Source organism: Pelobates fuscus, chromosome 6, assembly GCF_036172605.1.
Source record: "Pelobates fuscus isolate aPelFus1 chromosome 6, aPelFus1.pri, whole genome shotgun sequence".
NCBI classification, from domain to species: domain Eukaryota; kingdom Metazoa; phylum Chordata; class Amphibia; order Anura; family Pelobatidae; genus Pelobates; species Pelobates fuscus.
Genome location: NC_086322.1, coordinates 96,852,750 through 96,878,696, shown reverse-complemented (window position 1 = coordinate 96,878,696; position 25,947 = coordinate 96,852,750). Strand labels below are relative to the sequence as shown.

General features: G+C 40.0%; 1 protein-coding gene across 1 annotated transcript in view; it reads right to left on the bottom strand.

The window, feature by feature from the left end:
• Window positions 1-25,947, bottom strand: part of PDGFRL (platelet derived growth factor receptor like) — a 122,824-nt gene that overhangs the window by 42,475 nt on the left and 54,402 nt on the right. Inside the window, exons 3-4 of the mRNA XM_063458082.1 lie at window positions 10,442-10,593; window positions 5,106-5,399 (exon numbers count right to left, since the gene is read on the bottom strand). Coding sequence (XP_063314152.1) covers window positions 5,106-5,399; window positions 10,442-10,593 — 446 coding nt within the window. The remainder of the gene's footprint in view (window positions 1-5,105; window positions 5,400-10,441; window positions 10,594-25,947) is intronic.

The window sequence follows — 25,947 nt, the reverse complement described above, 5'->3', positions numbered from 1 at the left end:
GAAGTGTTCCTAATCTGTTGGCGTATATTTTTAGATCCGTGTTTAGGAGCGATATAGGTCTTAAGTTTTGGCTTCTGTGTGGTGGTTTCCCAGGTTTAGGGAGAGTAGTGATATGCGCCAACAACATTTCTTGCGGTATTTTACCCGTCTGGATGATCGTGTTGTAAAGTTTCTCTAGTATAGGGGTTAGTGCGTGAGAGAAGCTTTTGTAATAGGCGTTAGTAAACCCATCTGGGCCTGGGGATTTCCCTTTCGGGAGTGCATTAATTGTAGTTGCTATTTCAGTTTGGGTAATGGGTTCTTCTAATAGAGATCTATATTTTTGTGTGAGTTGTGGTGTGTGTACGCCTTCCAGGAAGGAGTCAATGTCCGAGGCAGTTGGCTGGTGCGTATGTTCATCTTTTTTTAGGTTATACAATGTATCATAATAATCGGCTAGTAGGTTATTAATATCACAGGGGTTGTATACTTTATTTCCTTGTTGATTAAGTAAAAACGGTATTTTGGAATTTTGTCTTTTTTGCCGCAAGAGAGTTGCTAAAGCCTTCCCCGCCCTATTTCCCTGTGTATATGTTCGGAGCTGAAGTCTGTGGGTAATAGTGGCTGATGTGTGGAGGTGGATATCATTCAATTGCTTTTTAATTTGGTCTATATTTTGTTGGGTAGCCGTGGACGGGTTCGACGTCTGTGTAAGTGTTTCGTTTCTAAGCTGTCTCACAAGGGAGACATAACTTGCCTTTGCTTGTTTATGTAGGTAGGACGCCTGGCTAATCAGGAGGCCACGAATGAATGCTTTGTGCGTTAACCACGCCGTAGCCGAGGAGACGTCTGGTGTGTCATTTATAGCAAAAAATGCGTTAATCTCCTCTGTGAGTTTAGCTTTAAAATTAGGGTCTTGCAGGAGGGCTTCATTCATACGCCACTGGGATGTTGCGCGTGATTGAAATTTATCTAGTAGTGTTAGCGTGACAGGTGCGTGATCAGACCAAACTATATTACCTACGTCACTTTGTAAGGCCGTCGGTAGTAGGTCCCCTGATACGAATATAAAATCAATTCTAGTGTACGTTTTATGTACTGAGGAGTAATAGGTAAATTCCCGATCATTCGGATGGTGTGTTCTCCACACATCATATAAGTTATATTCCATAAGGAGTTTTGCTAAGGCCGTAGCTTGTTTGCATAGTGATTTACACCGTAATGGACCCGCTGTCTGTGTGGAGTCCAGTTTAGGCTGTAGAATGTGGTTTAAATCACCACATAAAATTGTGGAGGAGGGGTATGAAGTGGGGATTTTGTGTAAGACTCTCTGGAGGAAATTCCTCTGATCAGTGTTTGGGCCATATATCCCCACCAAAGTATGTAAAGCATTGTTAATACTACAGTGCAGTATTAGGTATCGGCCTTGTGTGTCTTTTTTGAGGCTCAAAAGTTCAAATGTGACCGAAGCATGGATAAGGAAGGATACCCCCCTAGATTTTGAGGAATAGGTGGAGTGGTATTGTATTGGATAATCTTTGCCTGCAAATGCAGGAACCTTATTATGTACAAAATGAGTCTCCTGTATGCACAGTATATCAGTTTTAGTGTGCTTTGCCTCATCTATAAGGAGTCTCCTTTTATGTGGCGTATTCAAACCTCGTGTGTTAATAGACATTATTTTCACCATTTATGAATAAGTAGTAAGCTCTGCTGCAGAAGGGTCTAATATTGGGATACCTCTACCTCCATGTGGAGGGGAGGTCTGTTGCACCTCGTGTAACGATCATTTAGGCAGATAATATTGAGGTACTTGGCAAAGTAGCACTGCAAGCTTGGAGTGGTAATGGGATAGATTGGGTGTGAGATTTGTCCCTGTATGGGTTTGTTGCCGGTCTATGGCATCTTGGGGTGGGGTGGATAAACTAGGGGAAAAACTTAGAACTATGTACAGGATGTCTCGCGCGGAGACAGTAAGTGGTGTTACCACTAGCGAGGGATGGAAGAAATAGTTTTCTACCATAAACGTGGCTATTGGGCGCCTATAGGTACCTTGATAGGTGCATCCACTGTATGTGGGGTGTACCGTATGATTTGGCTTATTCACCTCACGGTTTACTGGGTTTTGGGTACTTCCGTCCGAGTTAGGGCCTACCCCACGCCCCTTTCCAGAGGCCTGTGACTAGTTAACTGCCCCCGGTCACCTGAGGAGACTAATCATTGGTGATATGGGGATGATTCGCCATAGTGTGGGGTTACCTTGTCATGCATTACACCATCTTAACCTAACACATGAGTGAGCTGCTAGTTTACACAACACAACATAACCGACTATCGCTCCTGTCGCTAGCATCCCCCCCTATTCTTCAATCGCCCTACATAACAGATCCCAATACAACTTCGGGGAGCCTGGATTGCAGGTCCCCGTTACCTCGGGGTCACTCGCGACCCAAGTGAGCCCCAACAGTTGGGTTATGTCCTTTAACAGTTGTCTCAAGCTCAGTCTGTTTGGCGGGCCGCTCACTCTGCAGGTTGCATGCTCCCAGCACCCGAGCAAGTGTGGGTTCAGGCCCTCCGAAGGTTTGTGTTCTTTAAAGGCAGTGTCGGGTCAGAACGAGGGGTATTCCTCCACTACGGGCAGAAGGCCAGACCCGGCTCCCCCGCAATTGCCCACTGCTCTGCGTACGCTTCGTCACAGGGATGGCGGGAGAACCCGGTCCAGCCTCCCCCGGCCGCCGAGACCCCCCTGAGGAATCCCGCGCCCGGGATGATCTAAGCTTGTCGCTGGAAGCCAAAGAATATCTAAAAAAAAAAAAGTCACATTGTCCACATGAAGTTGTTTAGTCCTTGTTGGGAGGCAGTAAACGTTCGTAGACCAGGCCGTCAACTGGTGTCAGATTAGCGCTTAGGTTTGTCCCAGTCCTGTTTTAGTGTACCTGCTTGACTCGTAGAGTTGGTTGCTGGTTCTATCGGTATATTCCATGCGAGTAGTTTCGTTGTGCCTTCGGTAGGGGTGTTCATCACCGTCGTGCTGCCATCTTTAGTAACAATCAGTTTAGTGGGAAAACCCCAGCGGTATCGGATGCCTCGCGGTATCGGATGTGTTAGTGACTTGGGAGAACTCCCTCCGTTTTTTGAGGGTAGCGGTTGACAAGTCTGCATAGATTTTGACATCGGGGTAATCGGTTGGGGGTTTTTCCCGCATTCTGCTGCTTCTGAGTACATGTTACTTAATGTGGAAATAGTGTGCCCGAAGTAGTATGTCTCTGGGTGTCGCCTGTGGGAGATGTCGGGGTTTCGGAATACGATGCACTCTGTCTACCAGTAGCATGTCTGCCGGTATTTCTGGAACATAAGCGTGCAGTAGATTCCTCACGTAGGCCTGCAGTTCGTCGGTGGCAATATCTTCGGGGACTCCCCTTAATCGGAGGTTATTCCGGCGTGACCTATCCTCTAGGTCTGCTATCTTATCCTCCAATTTGGTAATTTCTGTCGCCATGCGTTCCACATTCGTGGCCAGATCATTGTGCGCTGTAGCGAACTCGTCACACTTGTCTTCCATGTGCGACGTCCGCTTGCCGAGTTCTTGTATGTCCTTGCGCATGGAGTCCGCCGTGTGCTGCCATGTGGTGATGAGCTTAGTGGAGAGTATCTCCAGGGCTGCCGTTAGGTCTGCTTTCGTTATTGGTGACTTATCTGGTGACTGTAGCGGGTTAGTGACCTGATCGCCATCCTCCATTTCAGGATCCGTGGGGTCCGTCGAGGCCTGTGCCGCCAGAGACACATGAGCGCTTTTCTGGCTGAAAAAATTGAGCTTGTCCGGTTTCGCCGAGCTCCTCTTACTCTTGTGATGCGACATCGTTGATTAATTTCAGTGGATGCTGCTTATTTCGTTAGGATTGTATTGGATTAGGCGCCCTGTTGTTGGAGCAAAGGGTTCATGCGACCATCTTGCTCCGTGGTTAGCCACGCCCCCACTATGTGTCTTTTAAAACGAAAATGTGCAAACCCTTCATGCCACTGTTTAGCCTATGTCTAAATATAAGAGCACGCTGTTGTGGCGTCTGTCTATGCTTTGTAATCACCTGCACGTCAAAAATAAAGAATAATAAAAAAAAAAAGCTAATTGTACTCCCAGAACTATGTGTTGTCTAGTTACTAGGAGGAGAAAGGGCTATTCGCTGCTTAGAATCTTCTTCCAGCTTGTGGAGGATTCAGCTCCCAGGACAGTGTGTCGTCCAGTCCCTGGGAGGAAATAGAGCGAGTACCATATCCTGTTCCAGGACGGAGAACTTTTGCATGATGCTCTATGGCATACATGTGTTTAATTTTTCATTTTGGAATGTTTCTGTAATATAAAACAATGTATAAGTGACTAGATGGAATGGATAAACTGTATATATAGAAATGGGTGGATCATTGGTAAAACTTACATAGTCATGGTCATTGCTAAATGGGATAATGTTGGTAAAGGGACAAGCTTGCTCCTTTGAAACATTAGCCCAGTTCATGAAAGAAAAGTTCTAAAGAATCATTTTTTTTCTGATTGCTTCGTCATCTTATTAGACAATGTCACTGTGCGCAGAGGGGTAAAGATATAGAGGATACTGATGATTCAATGTGACTCAGTTTCCTGGTGGGCTATTATTGGAATAATTATTTTATCTTGGCTCCTTTGATGGCTTACTATAAGTGCAAATGAAGCTCTGCTGCCTCCAGTCACTGAGACTGCAGAGGTCTGTATTTTCCATTATTTTCAAGTAAAATGAGTTAGGACAATGCTAAAATAACACAATTTAAATTAAGTCAGCCCTGGAAAACATGTTCTTGACCTACAGCTTGCAGCATCTTCAGACATCCTCTAAGGGCAGGGGTAGGCAACCTTCGATACTCCAGATGTGTTGTACTACATCTCCCATAATACGCTTACAGCTATAATGCCAGCAAAGCATCAAGGTAGATATAGTTCACAACATCTGGAGTTCCGAAGGCTGCCTACCCAGCTCTAAAAGCATGGCTGCAAAGAGAAAATTAAATGGGCCAAGCTTATTTGTACTGGGAGTTATAGTCCCAAAATGTAATCATGTGCTCTGTTATAAGGAATGAATAACAAAATCATGTTTTACCTTCCACATAGAGTAATTGGTATTTAATTGATATTTGTGGTGCTCCTCTGGATTCTGCCCGACAGTATACCACTCCACTTTGGTTAGCCCGAGGATGTTGGTAAACAAATCCTTTCATCACATCATACTTCACATCTGTGCCATCTGCCTTTATTTCCTCTGCTGGGAACTCTCTGTGGAGTGTGACTTTGGCTGATGGGATGGTCACTCTGCATGGAATTATTGCAGGTTTATCCGGATTCAAGTAGACAATCTCAAAATAACTGGAAGAGGGAACAAATAGTTCTCCTTTATCTACAACAGGAAAGGAAAAAAGGATTTGAAACAAATCTATTATAATGTATTTCGTGACTTAGTATGTCTGATACTTAGACTTCTTGATTAACTCCCCTGTGTGTCGACACCAAGCATTCCAGTATACACTTTATCCATACTAAAAAAAATTTACATTTTTTAAAGAAACGTTTCAAGTTCTAACTTGCACTATGAAAAACAAGACTGTATGTGTCTGGATTCTACCTAGACATGCTACATTTGGCAGGTAGTTGAATATCTTCCGAGATAGTGCGTTACTGCTTAGAGAGGTTGTTTCATCAGATTTAAAGTCTTTAATCAAGATCTGGATGACATTTTTGGCAAAGGTAGCTATTTAGCATTATAATATTTGAAATGTGTTGTATTGATAGCTTGACAATCCAATGAGAAATCTGACTGCCGTTATGGAGTCAAGGAGAATTTTGCTTAAACTTTTTGGATACAATATGTTTTTCTTGTTTTTTTGCCTCCTTCTTGATAAAAAAACAAGAAAACATAAGTGAAAGGTTCAGCTTGATTGAGAGTCTGCTCTTTGACCAGTTAATTCTATTTAAATTCCTGTGTGCTTTGCAAGACTGTGTATTGAAACACATAAAATAATCAGTCATTCTACATGTTATTTTTGATAAGGAAGGATGGCTTAAAGGTAATTTAATGGGAAACAGCTTGTGAAGAATGACGCCTTAGGAAGAAGAGTTGGGCAGTATTTAGTCCTGAGTGGAGGGGGGACAGTTAGGCACTACAGCTCTATGAGCCTCTAAAATACATTTTAAAAATGTATATAGAATCGTAATAAATTATAAATCATACAAAAAAGAAATATTTGCATCTTCTCAAACACTGGTACAAAGGTGAGTGAAATTTCAGCAGCAGAGAAAGCAGGGACTGACCTAGCTAGACAAACAGGGAACTGCTAAAATAGGTAGGAGAGGAGAGTAAGAAATAGTTTTGCCCAGTGGCAGTAGGGATCCATATTATTAGAATAGCTTCCCTATATTGGTAGGTTTGAGAGGACCTTTACTTGTACTTTTGAAGGTAACGGTGAACAACATCAAAAATTATTTGTGCGCCACCCGGTTTATGCAATAACTCCTCCCCAGTGCACACCACTTATTACTGCACCGTCGTAGCTCAATGTATCATGTCTGATTGATGCAGGATACAGAGTTATGGCATCATATCATTCAAGAGAAGTAGAAATGAGATCTTAAAACACATACCTCCGCCACTAGTGGTTGGAACAGACCTCTCAGACCCATCCAACATGAAGAGGTTAACAACCAGAGTGTGGCCTCTATGATAGGGATATTATAAGCACTCACAAGGATGCATAATAATGTGATGAGAGATAATGATCTTTAGTAAACAATGGGAATATATTTATAGTAATAGCAAGTGGGAACCAAAGCACTTGGAGCCAATTAGACGTATGAGGAGCTGACGGGAAGTTTACTATAAGCCAAATATTTAGTTATACAAGCACAATAAGACTATAAATATCTTTCAACACTTAAGTGTGGCCATGACCCACAGTTTTAAAATAATGAGCACTTACTGAGGAAGATATAGCATAGAGCTTTGATTGCCTTTTCTATTGTTCTATCCTAAGTTCTAAAATTAATCACTTTCACAACAAAGGGACCCACAAACTACTCTCATTCAGCTCTGTTTGCCACATAGGAAACGTGTACCATGTTTTAACAGCCCGTCTTTCTTCCATGAAGCGATTGGTTTTATTTATTTTACATTACAGTGTGTTTTACTAAGTAATGGTTTTAAATCAATAGTCTAGGAGATACAAAATTGGTCCAGGGGATGTTCTAATTAATTTCTCATTTGACATATTCCTGCAACACATTTTCTCTCAGTGACAGAAACTGACATTATTTAGTGTTGTGTTTTGACCCAGGGTATCCAATCGAGGACTTTCCTTTTCTAAACTAATAAAACAGTTCCTGGTCATTTTTTTTTTTACCAGCAAGAGGAATCTCCTGTGCCATCACTATGTAAAGGCAACAATAAATAAATATCAGATTGCCATTGTTTGTCACTTGAGAAACACTAAAATTGTCGGGTTCTTGTTGTAGTAAGTGTTGGTGCCTCAGTCCTAAGGTAGCAGTGTGATATTTGGCTCAATTCCTTTTAAACAGCATTAAAAAAGTTGGATGTTCTGTCTTTTTTCCTATTTTTCCTGTTTTGACTTTTGTGGATATCCTTCATTGTTTGAAGTCATGGTTGCCAGCACTTAGCAACCTGATGCAATATATCTATAACCCATCCTCCAGGTGTGGTTCCCATCATGTTCTTCTTACTGGCTCAGTCACAGTGTGGTTGGTGCTGCTTTATTTAACAGTCATGGTTTACAGGGTTATCTATAAAGATTGTATGGTGTCCCTAACCCTGATCTCCAACAGAAAGAAATGATGTCCGGCACTCCTCATGAAATGATATCCCTTTATTTCCAACCCAGTAGCAGCAAAATTTCCACAACTGCGTCTTTTTCAAGTAATCCATTGCTTATAGGTTGCAAATAAAGTGATATCAATTTATGATGACTGCTGTTGGGTTTGTTGCTAGTGTTACGTTGGAGTCCTTGTGCCCTTTATTCCAACTATTAAAATTATTTAGGTGAGTGCTCTTGCGCAGCCTGGTGATCCTGAGATATATCCATGAATGGGGAAGTAGTAAGAGCCTAAAAACGTAGGAAGCAGATATCCTGCATTTCGTGTTTACATGTTAGCAGTGAAACCATTTTTAACATCCCCCAATGACACGTCATGCATTGTAATATACCGGCATTGTCTCTTGGGGGCAGGTGGCTATGCCGAAAGCCTCTTAAATCTGTTTATAGTTTAGCAACTTTGAGTAGCTGCCAGTTATGTTGGTATAGAAGACCAAGGGTGGCCAGAAAGCACACCACCACAACTCCTGTGATGCCTTGCCTGCATTATGGCTGGAAAAGCTTTATAGGAGTTGTGGTTCTCTAACAACTGGGGATCTATTTCTTTGCCAACCATGGCAGAGGTTTATATTTATTGTCCCTTGCATAGTTTGTGAAAGATAGGATGTTTATCAATAATGTGTTAAAGGATAGACCCTTTAAATAATTCAAAATAATGTTTATAATAAATGGATTTTAAAAAAATTCTTCAAGCAAAATTCATCCATTAAAATGTAAATGTTCCCGTATATGGATGAACAACTGTACTCCAAGGCAGGAACAGTGTGTAATGAGCAGCAGACTCCTTTTCCTGGGCAAATGCATCTGGCAGACGCTAATCTGATTGTAGTAATCATTATTTTCCCAAGGCAGACTGTTCTAATGTCTGATACTGCACAGCACAATGGCACAGCATTGGAACGATTTCCTTATATACCTTATCTTTTATGGAACAGCATATCTTGGGCAAACTAGGAAGCAGTCTTATCAGACCACATGTTTCTTACATTGTTCCGATTTACCAAAGGTCGGCAAATAAGAGTATAAATCTTAAAAGGAAATGATGACACAAAACAGAATCGCAAGAAAACCCACCAACAATATAATCCCTGCTCTGTATTTTGTACAGTTGTATGCAGTATATCTGGTGTATCGTTAAATAATATTGTATTATATTCTTGTTTTCCAATTGTTCCGAAACAATCTTGTGTTAGTCTAGTCTAGTATATTTAAAGGAACACTATAGTCACCTAAATTACTTTAGCTAAATAAAGCAGTTTTAGTGTATAGATCATTCCCCTGCAATGTCACTGCTCAATTCATTGTCATTTAGGAGTTAAATCACTTTGTTTCTGTTTATGCAGCCCTAGCCACACCTCTCCTGGATATGATTGACAGAGTCTGCATGAAAAAAAAACTGGTTTCACTTTCAAACAGATGTAATTTACCTTAAATAATTGTATCTCAATCTCTAAATTGAACTTTAATCACATACAGGAGGCTCTTGCAGGGTCTAGCAAGCTATTAACATAGCAGGGGATAAGAAAATCTTAATTAAACTGAATTTGCAATAAAGAAAGCCTAAATAGGGCTCTCTTTACAGGAAGTGTTTATGGAAGGCTGTGCAAGTCACATGAGGGAGGTGTGACTAGGGTTCATAAACAAAGGGATTTAACTCCTAAATGGCAGAGGATTGAGCAGTGAGGCTGCAGGGGCATGTTCTATACACCAAAACTGCTCCATTAAGCCAAAGTTGTTCAGGTGACTATAGTGTCCCTTTAAACTGTCTGATTTTACAAATATTGGGATATGTGAGTTTTGCCTCCAGTAAAAAACGGTTACTTTATATTCACCTAGAAGACATTTGCCCAAAGCCATCGTCGAAGATCCATTTTGGATGTAGGAATATGCTTCAGTTGGGATATTAAAGTAGTCTAATTAGTGGGCAATGTTGATCACTGAAGACTCGTATATACAATGGCTTAACAAAACACAATATGAGAAAACTGTATTTGGTTTATTCTGCAAACTGAATTAATCACAGATTTAACTAAATTAACCAAGGCAGAGAAGCATTAAAGTAGTTTTTGGGTAGACCCGTTGGTCACTAAGTATTAAGTTATTATTAATAATATTCTTATTATTAAAGGGCCATCAATTAAGAAATGATGTTTGGCCAGACAGTAGCAGTGCAAATTGGTCAGTATTCTCCAGAAGTCCTATTCCTGGTGATTCAATGCCAGGGTGACAAATTGTGGGGGTTTGAGAATTGGACACAATTGGAGTGAGGCTTATCGGGCCTGAAAGCAGGCAGATGCCTGATCTCCATTCTTCATAGTCAATGTTACAATAAGCCACTGCTATCAAACAGCACTGAGTATAGCATCGAGTCCATGGCACAATCCTCTGGCCAGAAACTAGTGAAAGCATTAAAACTTTGAGTCCTGCTAATGAACTGAATAAAAATGCCCATGGTCCTACTAGGCTAATAGCAGAACTGATATAAATAAAAGGGACTCAATTCTAGCATGTAACATGCTATAACACAGCTGGTATGTTTAATCACAATATTGTACTTTACCTGTAAAGAACACGTAGGTAGATCCTTGCTTTGATTCATCCTTCTTGCAGCTATAACTGTCGCACACTTGGGCCCAGCATCTAAACTCTCCGGTGTCTGCCGCAGAGCTGTTCAGCAGAATCAGCTGCCCATATCTATCCTGTTGCTTAATGCTGGATGAGATACAGAGGTCAGAATACAGATCATTAGCCATTTAACTCAGGCAATAATAAATATTATTATCCACAACGTTAATTACAGTTTATTCTAAAAGCACCAATACATTATGTAGTAAGTTTCACAGTAACCCACAAAATAAATAGTGCATGAATTCAATTACAAAAGAAAATAGAATTAGATTTCCTATAATTTGGAAATCTGTCTCCTGATTTCATTCATGCGGTTTCATCAAATGAACATATAAGGTAGAAACACAAACTATATGCTGTCTCCAACAATTGCACATATTGCCTTGTGGTTTTTTCTACTGGGAGGGAGGTTTGGAAGGGGCATGTACTAACTAGTACCAATAATACAAATTATTAATAAAACATAAATATTCATTGAAATGAAGCCATCTCGTTCTTCTTCTTCTTCTTCTTCTTCTAATTTTTTTATTTGCTCCTTAATCATCAAAACCAAGGTAGTGAATCTGATTGTGCATGCAGTTCTACCCATGAAAACAGTAAATAAAAATGCACACAGTAAATATCAGACACACAAAGGAGCCCGTTAAGAACAGATTTCTGTGCATTGTTAACGTCCGACCAGGTAAAAATACTTCTACTTTGTGAATATATTTGAGCAATAAGGTCGGAGATTGACTAGCATCTTGCTAATTGATTAGTAAACTACTACTGTAGCTAAATGCAAAACAAATTTGTCTATTTGTTAATGTCTAGGTTTTTTTTTCACTTTACTAGTGCATGTCTCCTTAGTAGTTAAAGCTATGTATTTAAGAGCTATGATGCTTTAGTTCTGACCATTAGTGCACAGTATCTTACAGTAATACAATAATAGTGATATTGACTGCGCCTTAGAGAGGTGCCTAATCTTAGCCAGCAGCAAGAAGTCATTCTATTTTCCATCCCCTGTCCATGGTACTGATAAGAATGATGGGACATGCCAAGTTTAGCCAATCTTGTTCCCATCCGCAATAAACGACCTTGTGGTGTAATCTATTACAATGCATTAAACACAGTATTATCTTTCCTCATGATGGCTGTCGCCACAGGTGACCCATTTTATTTTAGTGCATTTCCGTGGACTGGAAAGACCCGTATTTCATCTGCTTGTAGCTTTTACACATATGATAAATGGACACACAAACATGATCTGCAAGCCTAGCTCTAGGCAACTTTAAATTACAAGAATACAACTAGGTTTATTTTCTGTGTTTTCCATTTACGGAGATTGTCTGCATTTTCAGTACTTAGTTTTTATTTAGTTTTTTTAATTAGAATAATCAGACACAAAATTCTACAGATGTCATGGGCAAAGCTTTTGTAAACTCAGTTTAATGTAAATATAATAATAATAAGCATCAAAGGTATAATTTATTTCCGAGGCTGTTCTTGGGTGCAGATGTTTTATTATTCAGATTACGATCCTTATTTTATTGACTACGGAAGAATGATAGCTAAGTTGACCTTGTCGGCAATGGAACCTGTGAATTGATGACTGCACCTGGTTCTCTATCCTGTCACATGTTGTGCTTGTATTCAGACTATCCCGTCTCAGCAATCCTTAAATACACACCTCTCTAGAGAAACATATCAGCTCTCCCCTTAACACCTCCTTTCCTACAACCTTCCCCTGTTGTCTCCCATCTACTGTGCTCTCTCTGCCCAAGCACCCCTCCTATCCTTCAGTTGCACACAGATCACTTGATTCACTCACTTCCCTTTGTATAGTTTTTTTCTGATTCCTCTAGATTGTAAGCTCGTTTGAGCAGAATCCTCTTCACCTTCTATTTCCGTATGTAATATGTGTTTTGTTAGAATTCAATATTTCTTGTTTACCTATTGTTAAGCGCTACAGAATATGTTGACTTTATAAAAATGATTGGAATTGTACTGCAAGTTGTAATCATCAACATGTGTGCATCTTTCATCCTACATGTATGTACCTACATGAGGGCATCATTATATGTGTTCCTGCTGTGCTGAGGGTACTAGGAGCATGTATAGAGCTTCAGCGGTACTTTGTGCATGGTCTTCCCTGAGTAGTGGTTGCCGGGGACTCTGTCAGTCTGCCTAGTATGTGTTCACGGCTGACTAGCCCTCTTCCTGGGCATGTACAAGTAGTCTAACATGCATGCCCCTTTAGGCCCATCCCCGGCCTTGAGTGCAGACCTCTCAATGTTGGTAGATATGCATATGGTCCTTTTTACAGAAACAATAACATAATATTTTTCATGAACGCATGCTCGCGACTTGGCTTTGGGGTAAAAGGGTTAAAATTCACTATTTATCTATACTAGACTGAGAATACTGACAAAATTTCCCCTTTAACATCACCCACACTTATAATATAAATACTAACGCTGCCACCACCAATACAAGTTATAAAGCAGATTAGACTAACAACCCACAAAATACGATTTAGTACAATATTTTTATATATTAATAAATAAAAAATTCTATGCATTTTCAAATTATTAATAGTTTGGTCTAAGCAGGTAACATGATTCCTTACCAGACAAAGGCAGAACTCAAATATTTATTACGAAACAAAAAATAGACACAGTGCATGCAAACAACAGATGACAAATTATTTACACCAACAACAGTTAAAAATAAAAATGATTAGTATTATTATTAAAATAATTAAAATTTATTGCATAAGTTGAAATATTATTGAATGGAACGGGAAGAAAACGTGAATTTTTTTTTATAGATTGTAATGTTGGAAAATAATCATACTAATACACACCTGTTATGTTAATATGTTGTGAATATTAATAGATGCAAATACAATTATTAAACTTTGTTTTTATGTATAAACATATATTTAATGTATAAATATGGAAATATGAATGGACACCCATTTTCTCAGTATCCCTTCCCTAGTTTTATTTATTATTATTGTTAGTATTATGTGTTAAAATATCTGAAAAATTCTTTCATAAAATCTATCGGACAAGAAAAAAAATAAAAAGGAGAAATTACAGTAACAATATCTTGTGTCAAGAGGGCTCCGGCAAAGAAAGATGGCAACTTACTGAAAATTAGATCTTGGCCCCTAGTATGCACATGAGTCATTATCATGTCTTCAGATAGTATACACATTCATTGAAAGTTTCAAAGTTAGCCTGCAGGTGGTATAGATAGAGTGACGTTGTACCTCTAGCAACATTAAGTGACCTCCCCCTGATATAAATAGAACGTTTTGAATTTATTTTCTCTTTTGTGTTTGCCACAGAAATAATTCTTGCATCTATGAATTTGTAGAAATATATCAATTTCCTAGATATGTTACGCTAGCCACTTGTGACCCAATACCGCAGACTTCACAATTCCTTCCAAACAGCTTAAAGGGACACTATAGTCACCAGAACAACTACAGTTTAATGTAGTTGTTCTGCTGTCTATAGCCTGTCCCTGCAGGCATTTAAATGTAAACAATGTTTACAAAAGACAATGTTTATACTGCCAGTGGCGTACACACAATCCATGGAGCCCCAGTGCGAAACTGATCCATGGGTCCCCCCTTCCTCTCTGCCTCCCTTTCCCTCCCCCTCCCCGACAGACACACACACACACACATACAAACAGACACATACAGACAGACACACACACATATACAAAATGTTTAATTCACCCTCCTCTTTCCTACCTTTTAGGTGCAGGAGTGTGACTTTCCCTGGGTTCCAGTGGTGGCTCAGGTTGATTGGAGTCAGAGTTCCCACTCTGACTTCCTCTCCTTTGTCCCGCGCGGCTCTCTAATAGCTGGGAGGAGTGACCGGGGCAGTCACTTCCTCCCAGCAGTGATCTCATCACATGGGGCCCAGTTGCGCTGTTAAAGTCGGGCAGCGCTGACCTGGCCCCCTGGACATTCACACCCATTGGGTGGCCCTAACAGCATGAACGTGTGGCCCCGGCGGTTTGCATTGCGGGCAAGGGCCACAAAATATGGTGGCTGGTACCCGGTCGCAGGGGTCCGCAGGGTGGCTGGGCCCCCTGGAGTGACAGGCCCGGTCGCAGCCGAGACCCCTGCAACTCTTATATGTACACCACTGCATACTGGCTAGTGCTTCATAGAGGCTATAAGAAGTGCTTACTGTGTCAGTGCTGCCGTGACGTACAGCATCTCCACATTCAGCATGGAGGCACTAAACATTTCCAATAGAGATGCATTGAATCAACAATTGTGATGCTGATTGACGCAGTGCAGAGCTAGACAGAGCGAGACCGGCGATGCGCTAGAAAAAAAGTAAGTAAATTGCCAGATGATTCTGGCATCACAAAAGTTAAAGAGTTGATATTTTGATTTGCAATCCGCTAATGAAATAACCAAAAGGTGACAGGTTTACATTCCATTCATTTTGGTATTTTCATAATCTGTTTTATTAATTGCACAGTATACACCCAATTATACAATAATTATTCACTACTGGAAAAGATTAAATGGAGATCATTTCCAATTCACCCATTTTGATTACATTTATCTATTATGGCGGGATAGGTTCGCCTCTAGAACTCCAGTTACTGTGGAGTGCAACTCCCAACATGCTAAGTTAGGCAAGAAACATGAGCTGTAATATTTCAGTTTTGAAAGAAGAAAAACTTGAGTTAGTGTCTTTCCCAAGAGGTATGGTTTTACAAGCAATTTGCTTTCACATGGGTGATTTACTGGACGAGGACGTCACTTTAATATATACAAATACAATATATGCTCAGTAGAACAGGGCTTTCATGAGTGGTAATATTAGCTAGGGCTCAGACTCAGTGCAGTCCTCAATCAATCTCTGAAAGAAAGACAAGGTTACAGGGCTTCCATCATGCTAAACACAAGAGACATCCTGTTTAACTTACATATGATATCATCAATACACTGTGTTAGTCCAATGTCTTGCAAAGTAGGATATTGTATATATTAAAGTGTTACCAAATTAATCTTCTTTATATATCTGCAGGTTAATGGTATCTTGATTTCAAGTTCTCTTCTGTCTGACCTGGTATTCCCAGAATGCTTTGCTTCAAGGACAAAATACAGAGTATGGTACATAGGAATTTAGGAATTTTTTTGCAACTAGCATTGCACACCAGAGCCAGACACGGGGTAACAATTCTATCTTCCAATTTCAGTTAATCTGTTTCTTACCTAGCTACTCAGCTTGCACAAAACACAGATAACACATTGTCTATTTAAAGTGCATGCAAAATGATGTTGTGAGGAATAGAAACTCTAGAATGTAATAGTCCCTGACTCATTGTTTTTTATTGCCAGTTCTAATACAGGCTAAGAGCAGTGAGCACTTTCGCCATCTTCAGTGAGTGATGTCATAGAAATAGCTCAGTCAGAATTTCTGTACTGTCAATCAAATCCTGATTTGTGTCACTGAGTGTAGGGATTTCAAATGGTTTACTGCCCCGTTTATGCACAGGAAATACATCTTTTATAATAACATAATAATAGATTTGCAAAACATATAAATATCACCCAGATCACAGGCATTCAATATTTGTGTTTAATCAAGAGCCATGGTTAAATTTGAAACTGTATGGGAACATATAATTAGATAATGATAATGTGTTTGAATGATTGCACACTTTGGATAATTATAGTATAATAAAGTACATAAAACTTCCTTCCAGACATTAACCATAATTATTTATATTATAGTATGTCTAGTGCTCGGTCTAATTTAATGGAGTTCAAATGTATTTTCGTCATATATATTTACAAAGATATCCTTTGTCTGTGACTACATGGCTTCACAATTCCTAAAACTCAATCTCTTCAAGACTGAACTCCTCATCTTTCCCCATCTCAGGCTACAACTATCCCTTACTCCCTTCAGGCCAACGAAGCTATCACAATCTCTACCTGCAGGTGTGTTGTCTTCGTATCCTCCTTGACTGTGACCTTTCCTTCACCCCTTACATAAAGACTATCATCAAATCCTGCTTTCACCTTAAAAATATTCCCTGCATCGTCGGCTCCCGCTTTTATTGTAACACTCTGCTTATTGCCCAAAGAGTGCCCGGATTGCCCCTCTACAGTCCGTAATGAACAGCTTTGCCAGACTCGTCTACTATTCTTCCCGCAACTCTTACACCTCACCCCTCCTCCGTCTCTGCACTGGCTTCCTATTTAATTTAGGATTTGGTTCTCATCCTTACCTACGAGGCTGTCCATAACTTTGTGATATAGCAATATGGTGTACAAACTTCCACCTGTTCACCCGTGGAAATAATAAAATAAAATAAACTTAACTTTTGGATACTTTGCTTCCCTCCAGTTACCTCCCAATATGGTAACTATATACAAGGTAGTGTAACTACTACATGTGTAAACACAAACACACATAAATGATATCTATAAAAGAGGATATGTAATATAAAGATTAATTGAATATACATCTTATGAATGAAAAAAAAATAAAAAACACCCTGAGGGCTCGTTTAAATCAACAAACTTGTGAGTGTTACCAAAAAGCGTCTTGTGACTGAGAGGCTTTAACAATTTTACACTGTCTTGTTTTATATATATTTTTCAGTGATAGTAGCTGGATCCCTATTTGTTTGTATTTTACACTGTTCGTAACTTTGTGCCTGCTTATATCTCCTCCCTTGTTCAAAAATGTGTTACAGCCCAGCCTTTTTACTCTGCCCACAACCTGTTGTTACTATTATGTTCTCACACCTAAGACTCTCACCTGCAGGACTTCCCCAAGGGTGCCCCCTTCTAATGGAATGGTCTCACATTCGACATTCAACTCTCCCATTCTCTGTAATCCTTCAAAATACAGGTATCCTTAAAAACACACTTCATTAGAGAAGCCTATCAGCTCTTCCCTACACTCCTCATCCCGTATAGCCTTCCTCTGCCACCTCCAATATACTGTGCTCCCTTCTGCTACTTAGCACTAACTCACTTCTCTCTGTGAATTTGTCCCTCATCCTTTTAGATTGGAAGCTTGTTTGGGAAGGATCCACTTTCACCGTATGTCAGACGTGTTTTGTCAGAACTGTTTGTCTTAGTTTATCTATTGCATAAGATGGTGCTATATAGATAATTGTAATTATTACAAATAACATTAGCAACATATTGCAAAAATAACACAGGAAAAATACTAAACAGTAAAATGGACATGATTCAAATTATTAGCACGCATATTAAATAACAATAAGAGCGAAAATTCCCATAGTAATAGCAGAGGGCTAGTGGAGGCTGAGGTGAGGACCGGGACAAGTGGCAGGATCAGAGATAGGATCTGTAGATAGACCAGGACCAGAAGTAGGAGCAGAATTAGGAGAACATTGGCTTTCTGCAATATTGGGATATCAATGTACCACAAGCCTTTGTGACCAGAACCCACGTAGACAGTATAGAGTATTATTAAATTATAATAATTAGACCTCTTCATCCTTTATGGGTGAATGTAGACTTGTACAAATCAGCTGGTAAAAAATATTATGGCTAAAGAATACCATGTGTTAAGATTATAGAGCTTAAAGGCAAACTGTCATTTCTCAGGATTTTTAATATTATGTGTAATTATCCCTCTATTTAGCTAAGATATATATTGGTGAGGAGTGAAAAAAAATCAATTGGCTAAATCCACATCACTTTATCCTGGGCGTCTCCATCCTAGCTCCCCGTCAGTCATTGTTATAAGCTCTGTCGTTAGCCACTAGTAGTCAGATAGAGAATACATAGAAAGAAGAATAGAAATTAAGAAATGTTTTTTCTTCTCCTGTTAATTTGCAATCTTTGCCTTGTCTGAACTGAGTTATGCTTTCACTTGCTACTTTCCTAATACTAATTTAAAAGAAAATGGAACGTTTAATAAAAATGTAACACAAATTATAGGTAATATGAAGTAAGGCTAAGGGGTGTCTGAACACTGCTGCTGCTGACTAACTCCCATGATCCTGAGCCAGGTAAAGACTGTCGCAGTCTACATCATTTTTCTAGCTGTTAGAAATCTAAACCCCCTCCAACATTGAACAGCCCCCTGCTGCTGTGCTCTGAGCTGAATAAGCAACAACGGCAAGGGGTTTACTTCTCATTCCACTGCCCGGGGATTACAATATTTATTTTATATTTATGTAATAATAATAAATGGTATAATTTAAGAGATCATTTCAATGAAAACTAAAACCAAGCTAAAATCATTGTGGGAATGAAGCAGATATTTAGAATAATGTGTTCATCACTAGCTCATCTACATGGATCAATGATACATCATTATATTTATTATTACTTATCATTAGCATTTATATAGCGCCAGCATATTCCAAAGCGCATTAGAATTATAGAACGGGATAACTGACAACAAGTAATTGACATTCAGAATATTACCAGAGGCAAGAGGTGAAGAGGGCCCTGCTTGATTGAGTTTATAATCTATGGGGAATGGGTTAAGAAAGACAAGAGAAAGAACAGCAAGTCAGAGGGGTAGGGATTGATGGGTGAGATGCCTGTGTCAGAATAAGCTGGTAGAACATGTGTGAAGAACCCACCAAAGGAAGGAGAGATAGTAAGGTGGGTTATGGTAGCGAGGGATCAGAGGAGGGCAATTGCAATGAGATACATGACATTTAACTGTGACGTTGACATCCTATGTAGACAGGGTAATGGATTCAAATCACTGGGGGCTCAATTATGTCAGAATATGGAATATTGTTAACAATATGCTAGGATTACTGTGTAAATATAATTGTTCTCAAATTACGTTTTGTCCCATTGCTGAATTTGCATTCGTAGACGGGGTTTAATAGGTTATTGAAATTTTTGAAAATATGACAATGATGGATTTCTGTATACCAGTTGGGCCTCTAAGCAAATTTGTCACAATAATAAAAAGTTGGATTGCACGATTATTATTGTATTTTATCACAAGCATTACAAAAGGCGATATATTTAAACAGACTTCAGAAGAGTATCTCAAAAGCTAGCCATTTCCATAAACACATATGATACAATGGAATCTGCATCTTCACTTCATACAAGCTATACATCTTCTAAAGGCTGCGTAAAACATCTATATCAGAGGGGGAATGCACTGACACATAACTATAGCATCTGTGATATGTTCACTCCAAAACCTCAAATATTTCAAATAAAAATAAAATAAAAATGATGGTTAACATATCCTTCTTCCCTTGAGTTCATTAGCGTAATACAGAGAAACTGTGCTAAACAGGAAGACAATGCAACTCACTTGTTTTAGTGATGTTGCAGTAGCGCTGTACAATGGGTGGACTAACAGTAATTGTAACCAGACAAGTTGGACACACAGGAACAGAGGGGGTGGAGGACCCTGCTCAATTATTATTATTATTATTATTATTATTTTATTATTTATATAGCGCCATCAAATTCCGTAGCGCTGTACAATGGGTGGACTAACATACATGTAATTGTAACCAGACAACTGGACGTACAGGAACAGAGGGGGTTGAGGGCCCTGCTCAATGAGCTTACATTGTAGAGTGGGGGTATAGTTACACAAAGGGTAAAAGTGACTGGATCTCAATGTTAACTGAAGGTAAAAACATAACTGAAGTGAAAGCAAATATTATCGATTTTGGCCTAAATTGGTCAATTCACTTTGGATTCTGGAAAATTCACATTAGTGATTATTGATTAACCCTGTCTGTGTTCATTAAACTTTAATATTATTACTAACTATTCAAAGTTTTATCACATCAGCTAATATCTCTCCAACCTATATTCATTGCAACGGTTTGTGCTACGTGTACAGTTTACACCAGGGTTGTCAAAAGGATTGCCCTATCAGTTTATGGGTCTTAAGTGCAGTTGTTATACTCCCCCTGCTGGTTCTGTCTGCTTGTTGCATGCTTGTACTGTCACTAGTGCTACAAATTATAGCAATTCTAATGTTGTAATATGCTGCCACCTAGTGATAAAATTGCAAAAGTGATTTTTTTTTCCAAATAAATATCTCTAATTTTATAAAATAAAACCAAAAACAAACCAGGAATTCAAGCAATTACTTTAAGCCACACGTTTTTGTTTTTTTCATGACATTTTTTTTTAACACTTTTGGCTCAATTCCAGGCATTTAGCTAGCATTATTGCATATCAAACAACCAAGTGTGATAATATAATATCTTATTATTATTGCCATTTATATAGCGCCAATAGATTCCATAGCGCTTTACAATATTATGAGAGGGAAATCTAACTATAAATAGGACAATTACAAGAAAACTTATAGGAACGATAGGTTGAAGAGGACCCTGCTCAAACGAGCTTACAGTCTATATATCTTAATCTAGAATACAGTGCTGAAATGTAGAAAGAGATTATGGTACTGTACATGCTTATTATTGTCAAAGGAAATGTCATCAAAGACAATGAGTGCACATTTGGCAATGTGCTTGAGAGGTTTCCACTGGGAATTGTAGTTAAGCATGCATGTGTACATGATGTCACAGGGAAGGGATGTCATGCATCCCATGAAGTATATTTATGACATCACACAGAAGCACGCCGAGTTCTTATCTTGTTTTTTGAATGGAGAACAGTAATTGGCTGATTCTTTTAATGTGCTGTGGATTGACAGGGTATTGCATTGTTATAAATTAAATGTAAAAAAGTTTTCATACATTTATTTCAATATTTAAATTTTTAAGAAGCAGAAATCAATCACAGAAGAAATTGCATGTGGATGGGTATCAACTCTATGTGCAACTAATCTAAGTGCTCTTAAATCAAATACATGTTTGGAAGATATAACACTTACAAAAAAAACAAGTTTAAAGGAACACTTTGATCACCATAACCAACATAACAACAAATCTGAAGAAGCTATAAGTTCTAATGATTTAGTAAATGAGGTTTTACTAAATACGTACTGCCATTCCATTATTATATTTTCACGAGCAATTTGGAATATGATTTAAATGATTGCATAATTATATGTAGTCTTTGCCAGATGGTTAGGCTAAGTTACATGCCTGGCTGAGCAATCTGGAAAAATGTGTTCCGCAACTGCTCAAACACCCAAGGTGCTAAATACTGCTATCCAGTACTTTTGGGGTTTTCTTTAACACAGTCTAAAACAGCACCGTCACTTTACAGGTTACTTTTTTGTTTTTTTAATTAAAGGAATCCTATAGTGCCAGGAAAACAAACCAGTTTTCCTGGAACAATAGGCTCCTACAGTGCCCCACTTCCTCGCCCCCCCCCCCCTCCCATGGGGCAGAAGGGTTTAAAACCCCTTCAGCCACTTACCCGAGTCCAGCACCGATGTCCCTCTGCGCTGGGTCAGGCCCTGCCCACGTTCCTCCCCCACCGACATCAGCCAGTGGGGGAGACCTAATGCGCATGCACAGCAATGGCCATGCGCGCATTGGACCTCCCCATAGGAAAGCATTATTCAATGCTTTCCTATGGAGAAAATCTGATGCTGGAGGTACATGAGGATGTCCAGCGTCAGATAATGGACCAAACGTCAGTTTGGATTCCGAAAGCCTAAGAAATAATAGACATGTTTGCGAGTTAGCCCATGGAGAGGCAACCCTAGTCTCCACATAGAGACTCTTCAAACCCCCTCCATCTGCAGGATGCAGTCCCAATGATCAGATGTGGGTCTGCCAGTACACAGCCAAACTGCCACCCAGGCCATGTCAGACAGGTATAGCTTAGCACAGTACCGCCGGAACAGCAACACAGCGACAGTCGAGCCGGAACATTCGAATGCGGTAGGTATAAAGGGATCACCTTGTGGCTCTGGTGGTTTGTCGGAACCTGGAAGTTGTGCAGCCTTAGAGGTTCACATGCTGCCCGCTGTGAGACCTTGGTGTCGATTGTTAGTACCCCTATATAAGCTTCAGAAGCAGCAGGTTACTCCGGTAACTATATCCATCTTTGCATGCAGAGGGTGCTAAGAGGCCTGAGGGAGGCCACAATCTCAATGGAGTGCTCAGGCTACAGAGCAGGCTTCGCCACCATCTTGGAAGGCAAGTGATACCTTTGATGTTGTCAGGCCTTAATAGGGCCCCTGGGTGGAGTGGGATAATCCATCCCCCCCAGTCCAGAGGGGGGAAAGCAGGGCCGGCACCTCGCAGTTCAAAAGGTCTGGCCAGTGATTGACAGGCAGGATAGCAGGGCAGCGGCCGTCCATCCCACTAACCACCCAAGCCGGCCGTAGTTGCTGGAACCTTCGTCACAGAGGGACAAAGCGGAAAGCGCAGATTTGGGGATCAGAGTCAGGACCAGCACCTTTGACTAATGTGGGCTGTCAATCCTCAGCGCCTGATCTTGAATCGGACCGCTTAAATGGATCAAAAGTCTGGTAGATGGCATGATTCCCTTTTATTCCAGAAGTTTGGTCCTTAAGGGGTTAAATGAACACTTCAAGCTCCATAAGCAATACAGCTCACTGTAGTGGCCCTGGTGCCAGGAGTACCCCAAGATACAAGAAGATTAAGGAAAGGACAACCAAAACAAAAAAATGCCAGTGCTGCTTTTTAGGACTCAAGTAAAGGATATTCGATCTTAAGAGCATTTAACTATAAGGAAATCACTTTATGTAGAGTGCATATTACCACATTAAATAGTTGTCTTCTTGAAAGAATAGAGTGTCTTTCATGCAAAGTATTCGGAGTTATGATTGCAGAAACATTTTTTTTTGTAATAAGTCAGTGTTTTTCCTGAAAATAGATGGTGGTTTTGGAAGGCTTAGGGTGCATGTCTATGGTGCTGTATAGTGATGAAGATTTGAAAGGTTGCCAAGAACTTGGTTAAAGGGACTCTCCAGTGGCAGGAAAACAAACCGTTTCCCTGGCGCTGCAGGTCCCCTCTCCCACCCACCCACCATCCCAAGTTGCTGAAGGGGCTAAAACCCCTTCAGTGACTTACCTGTATCCAACACCGGTGTCCCTCTGCGCTGGGTCGGGGTCTGCCCACGCTCCTCCCCCGCTGACGTCATCCGGCAGGGGGAGACCGATCGAGCATGCAAGGCCGCCGGTGGGGAAGACCTAATGCGCATCAATGCCGCGCACACGCATTAGACCTCCCCATAGGAAAGCATTGAAAAATGCTTTCAATGCTTTCCTATGGGGATTTCAGCGACGGTGGAGGTCCTCATACAGCGTGAGGACGTCCAGCGACGTTATAGCACACTTTTCATGTGCTATAAGCACAGAAAAAGAAACAGAAAAAAAACAGAAGTGCCCTCTATTGGCTGTCTAGTAGACAACCACTAGAGGAAGAGTTAACCCTGCAAGGTAATTATTGCAGTTTATGAAAACTGCAATAATTACACTTGCAGGGTTAAGGGTGGTGGGAGTTGGCACACAGACCACTCCAATGGGCAGAAGTGGTCTGGGTGCCTGGAGTGTCCCTTTAACCAGGATAGCATGGTGGCACTAGGTACAGGTAATCTGTTTTACTAGAACTGCATGTGCACATGTGTACTGTGCCTCCCCTCTGATAGAGCTATGTGAGAATTAGACTTGTGCATTATGTTTCAAATTAACTGGGATTCATTCAAATTTCAGGCGATCAGCCGGTCATCTGAATTCCTTAATTCCAAAGCACCATATAGACATATTACAAACAAATGAACCAGACATGCTCGTTTGTTTCTTAATTCGGAGATCCGTCCACCTTGGGAAAAAAAAAAGAGATGGTTGATGAATATAAGATGATCGATGTTTAAAGGACAGACACAAAATGTTTATTTTAGTCACAGATCAAGTGAGAAATGACCAATGGTGAGGGGAAAAAGAGTATTAAAATGGACCAGTGTACTGCAAAAAAAAAACCATACACAATATAAATATGATGTATATATTATTTAGTAAAGTGATGGGTGCATTTTCCCACCATTTAGGTCAGTAATCAAGAAAAAGGTAACCAATGGAGGGGGAAAGGGAGGGACAGTAATAAATAAATAAATAAATATTTTAATATATAATACATCTGTAATAATATATCAGAATTACACATCAACAAATGTTGATGTGTAATTAATACATCTTTAATGTATAGATTTTTTTGTTGCCTTTTTACTCTTTTTTAACACTATAGGGTCAGGAATATGTTTGTGTTCCTGACCCTATAGTGTTCCTATAAAGTTAGAAACAAATTGAATATTATGTGTGATATGTGTACATTTTTATGACACACTGTATTCTTTACATTATTACATTGCAACGCATATATTTACAGGATGTTAATGGTTAACTCATGGGCAGAAACTCAATTTATATCGAAGGACAATTGTGAGTAGACAAAATAAGGCACTATATAAACACGTTAACTCTCTGAAGTTTTTCCCCTGGCAAATTTCCTAAGAAACTGCAAACTAAGTGACAGGCAAGTTAGGAGCTGCAGAAAACTATTTTTTTTTGTACTGCAGAATGTAACACACACCTACACCAGGAGTCTTCACAGCAATATTTATTTCATTGTAAGGACAAGATGATTTATGCCAAAGTCTAGAATATTTTAGATAACTTCCCAGTAATAAAATTGGTATTTTGCACAGAATATTTAGAAAAAAATAAAACTAGAACACAAAAAGACACCAAGCACCATAACCACCACAGCCCAGCTCTCTGTAAAAAAAAAACAACCTTTTTTAATGTTTTAACATAAACGGAGGTTCCCCCAGATAGCAGTTGTCCCATCCTCTTGCTCTCTATATGGCAAACATAAGGTTCAACTCATGTATTAGCAATATCAATTTGTCTATATTTAGATGGAGTTCATTGACTGACCAATGTCAGTTGACAGTCAGCCAATGAATGGCATCCAAATACACATGGAATTGATATTGCTTATGTTGTATTCTTTGACATAGCACCAGGGGCATGCAGGAATCATAAACAGTACTGTGGGCAGAGCCAGATTTACCCTCTATGTTGCCCTAATGCCAGTTGTCGCAATGTACACCTGCCTAGTCTCCAGGACCAGCACAATCATAAGGTGGTGCACACAGCCACCTAAGGGCGCACCAGCGCGAACTGCGGTAGAGTATCTTCTTTATTCGCTACCTGGCCTGACAGCAGTGGTGTATCCTGGTTTTGTGCTGCCCTAGGCAGGACAAAACTCAGGCGCCCCCCCCCCTTCTAAATACACACACACACACACATTAATTGACAGATACGCATACATTAGCTAACAGACACACACACTCACTAACAGACATACACACACACACTAACAGACATACACACACACACTAACAGACATACACACACACACTAACAGACACACTCCCTAACAGACACACTCACACTCACTGACATACATACACACTCACACACTAACAGACACACTCACTGACATACACACACGCTAACAGACACACTCACTGA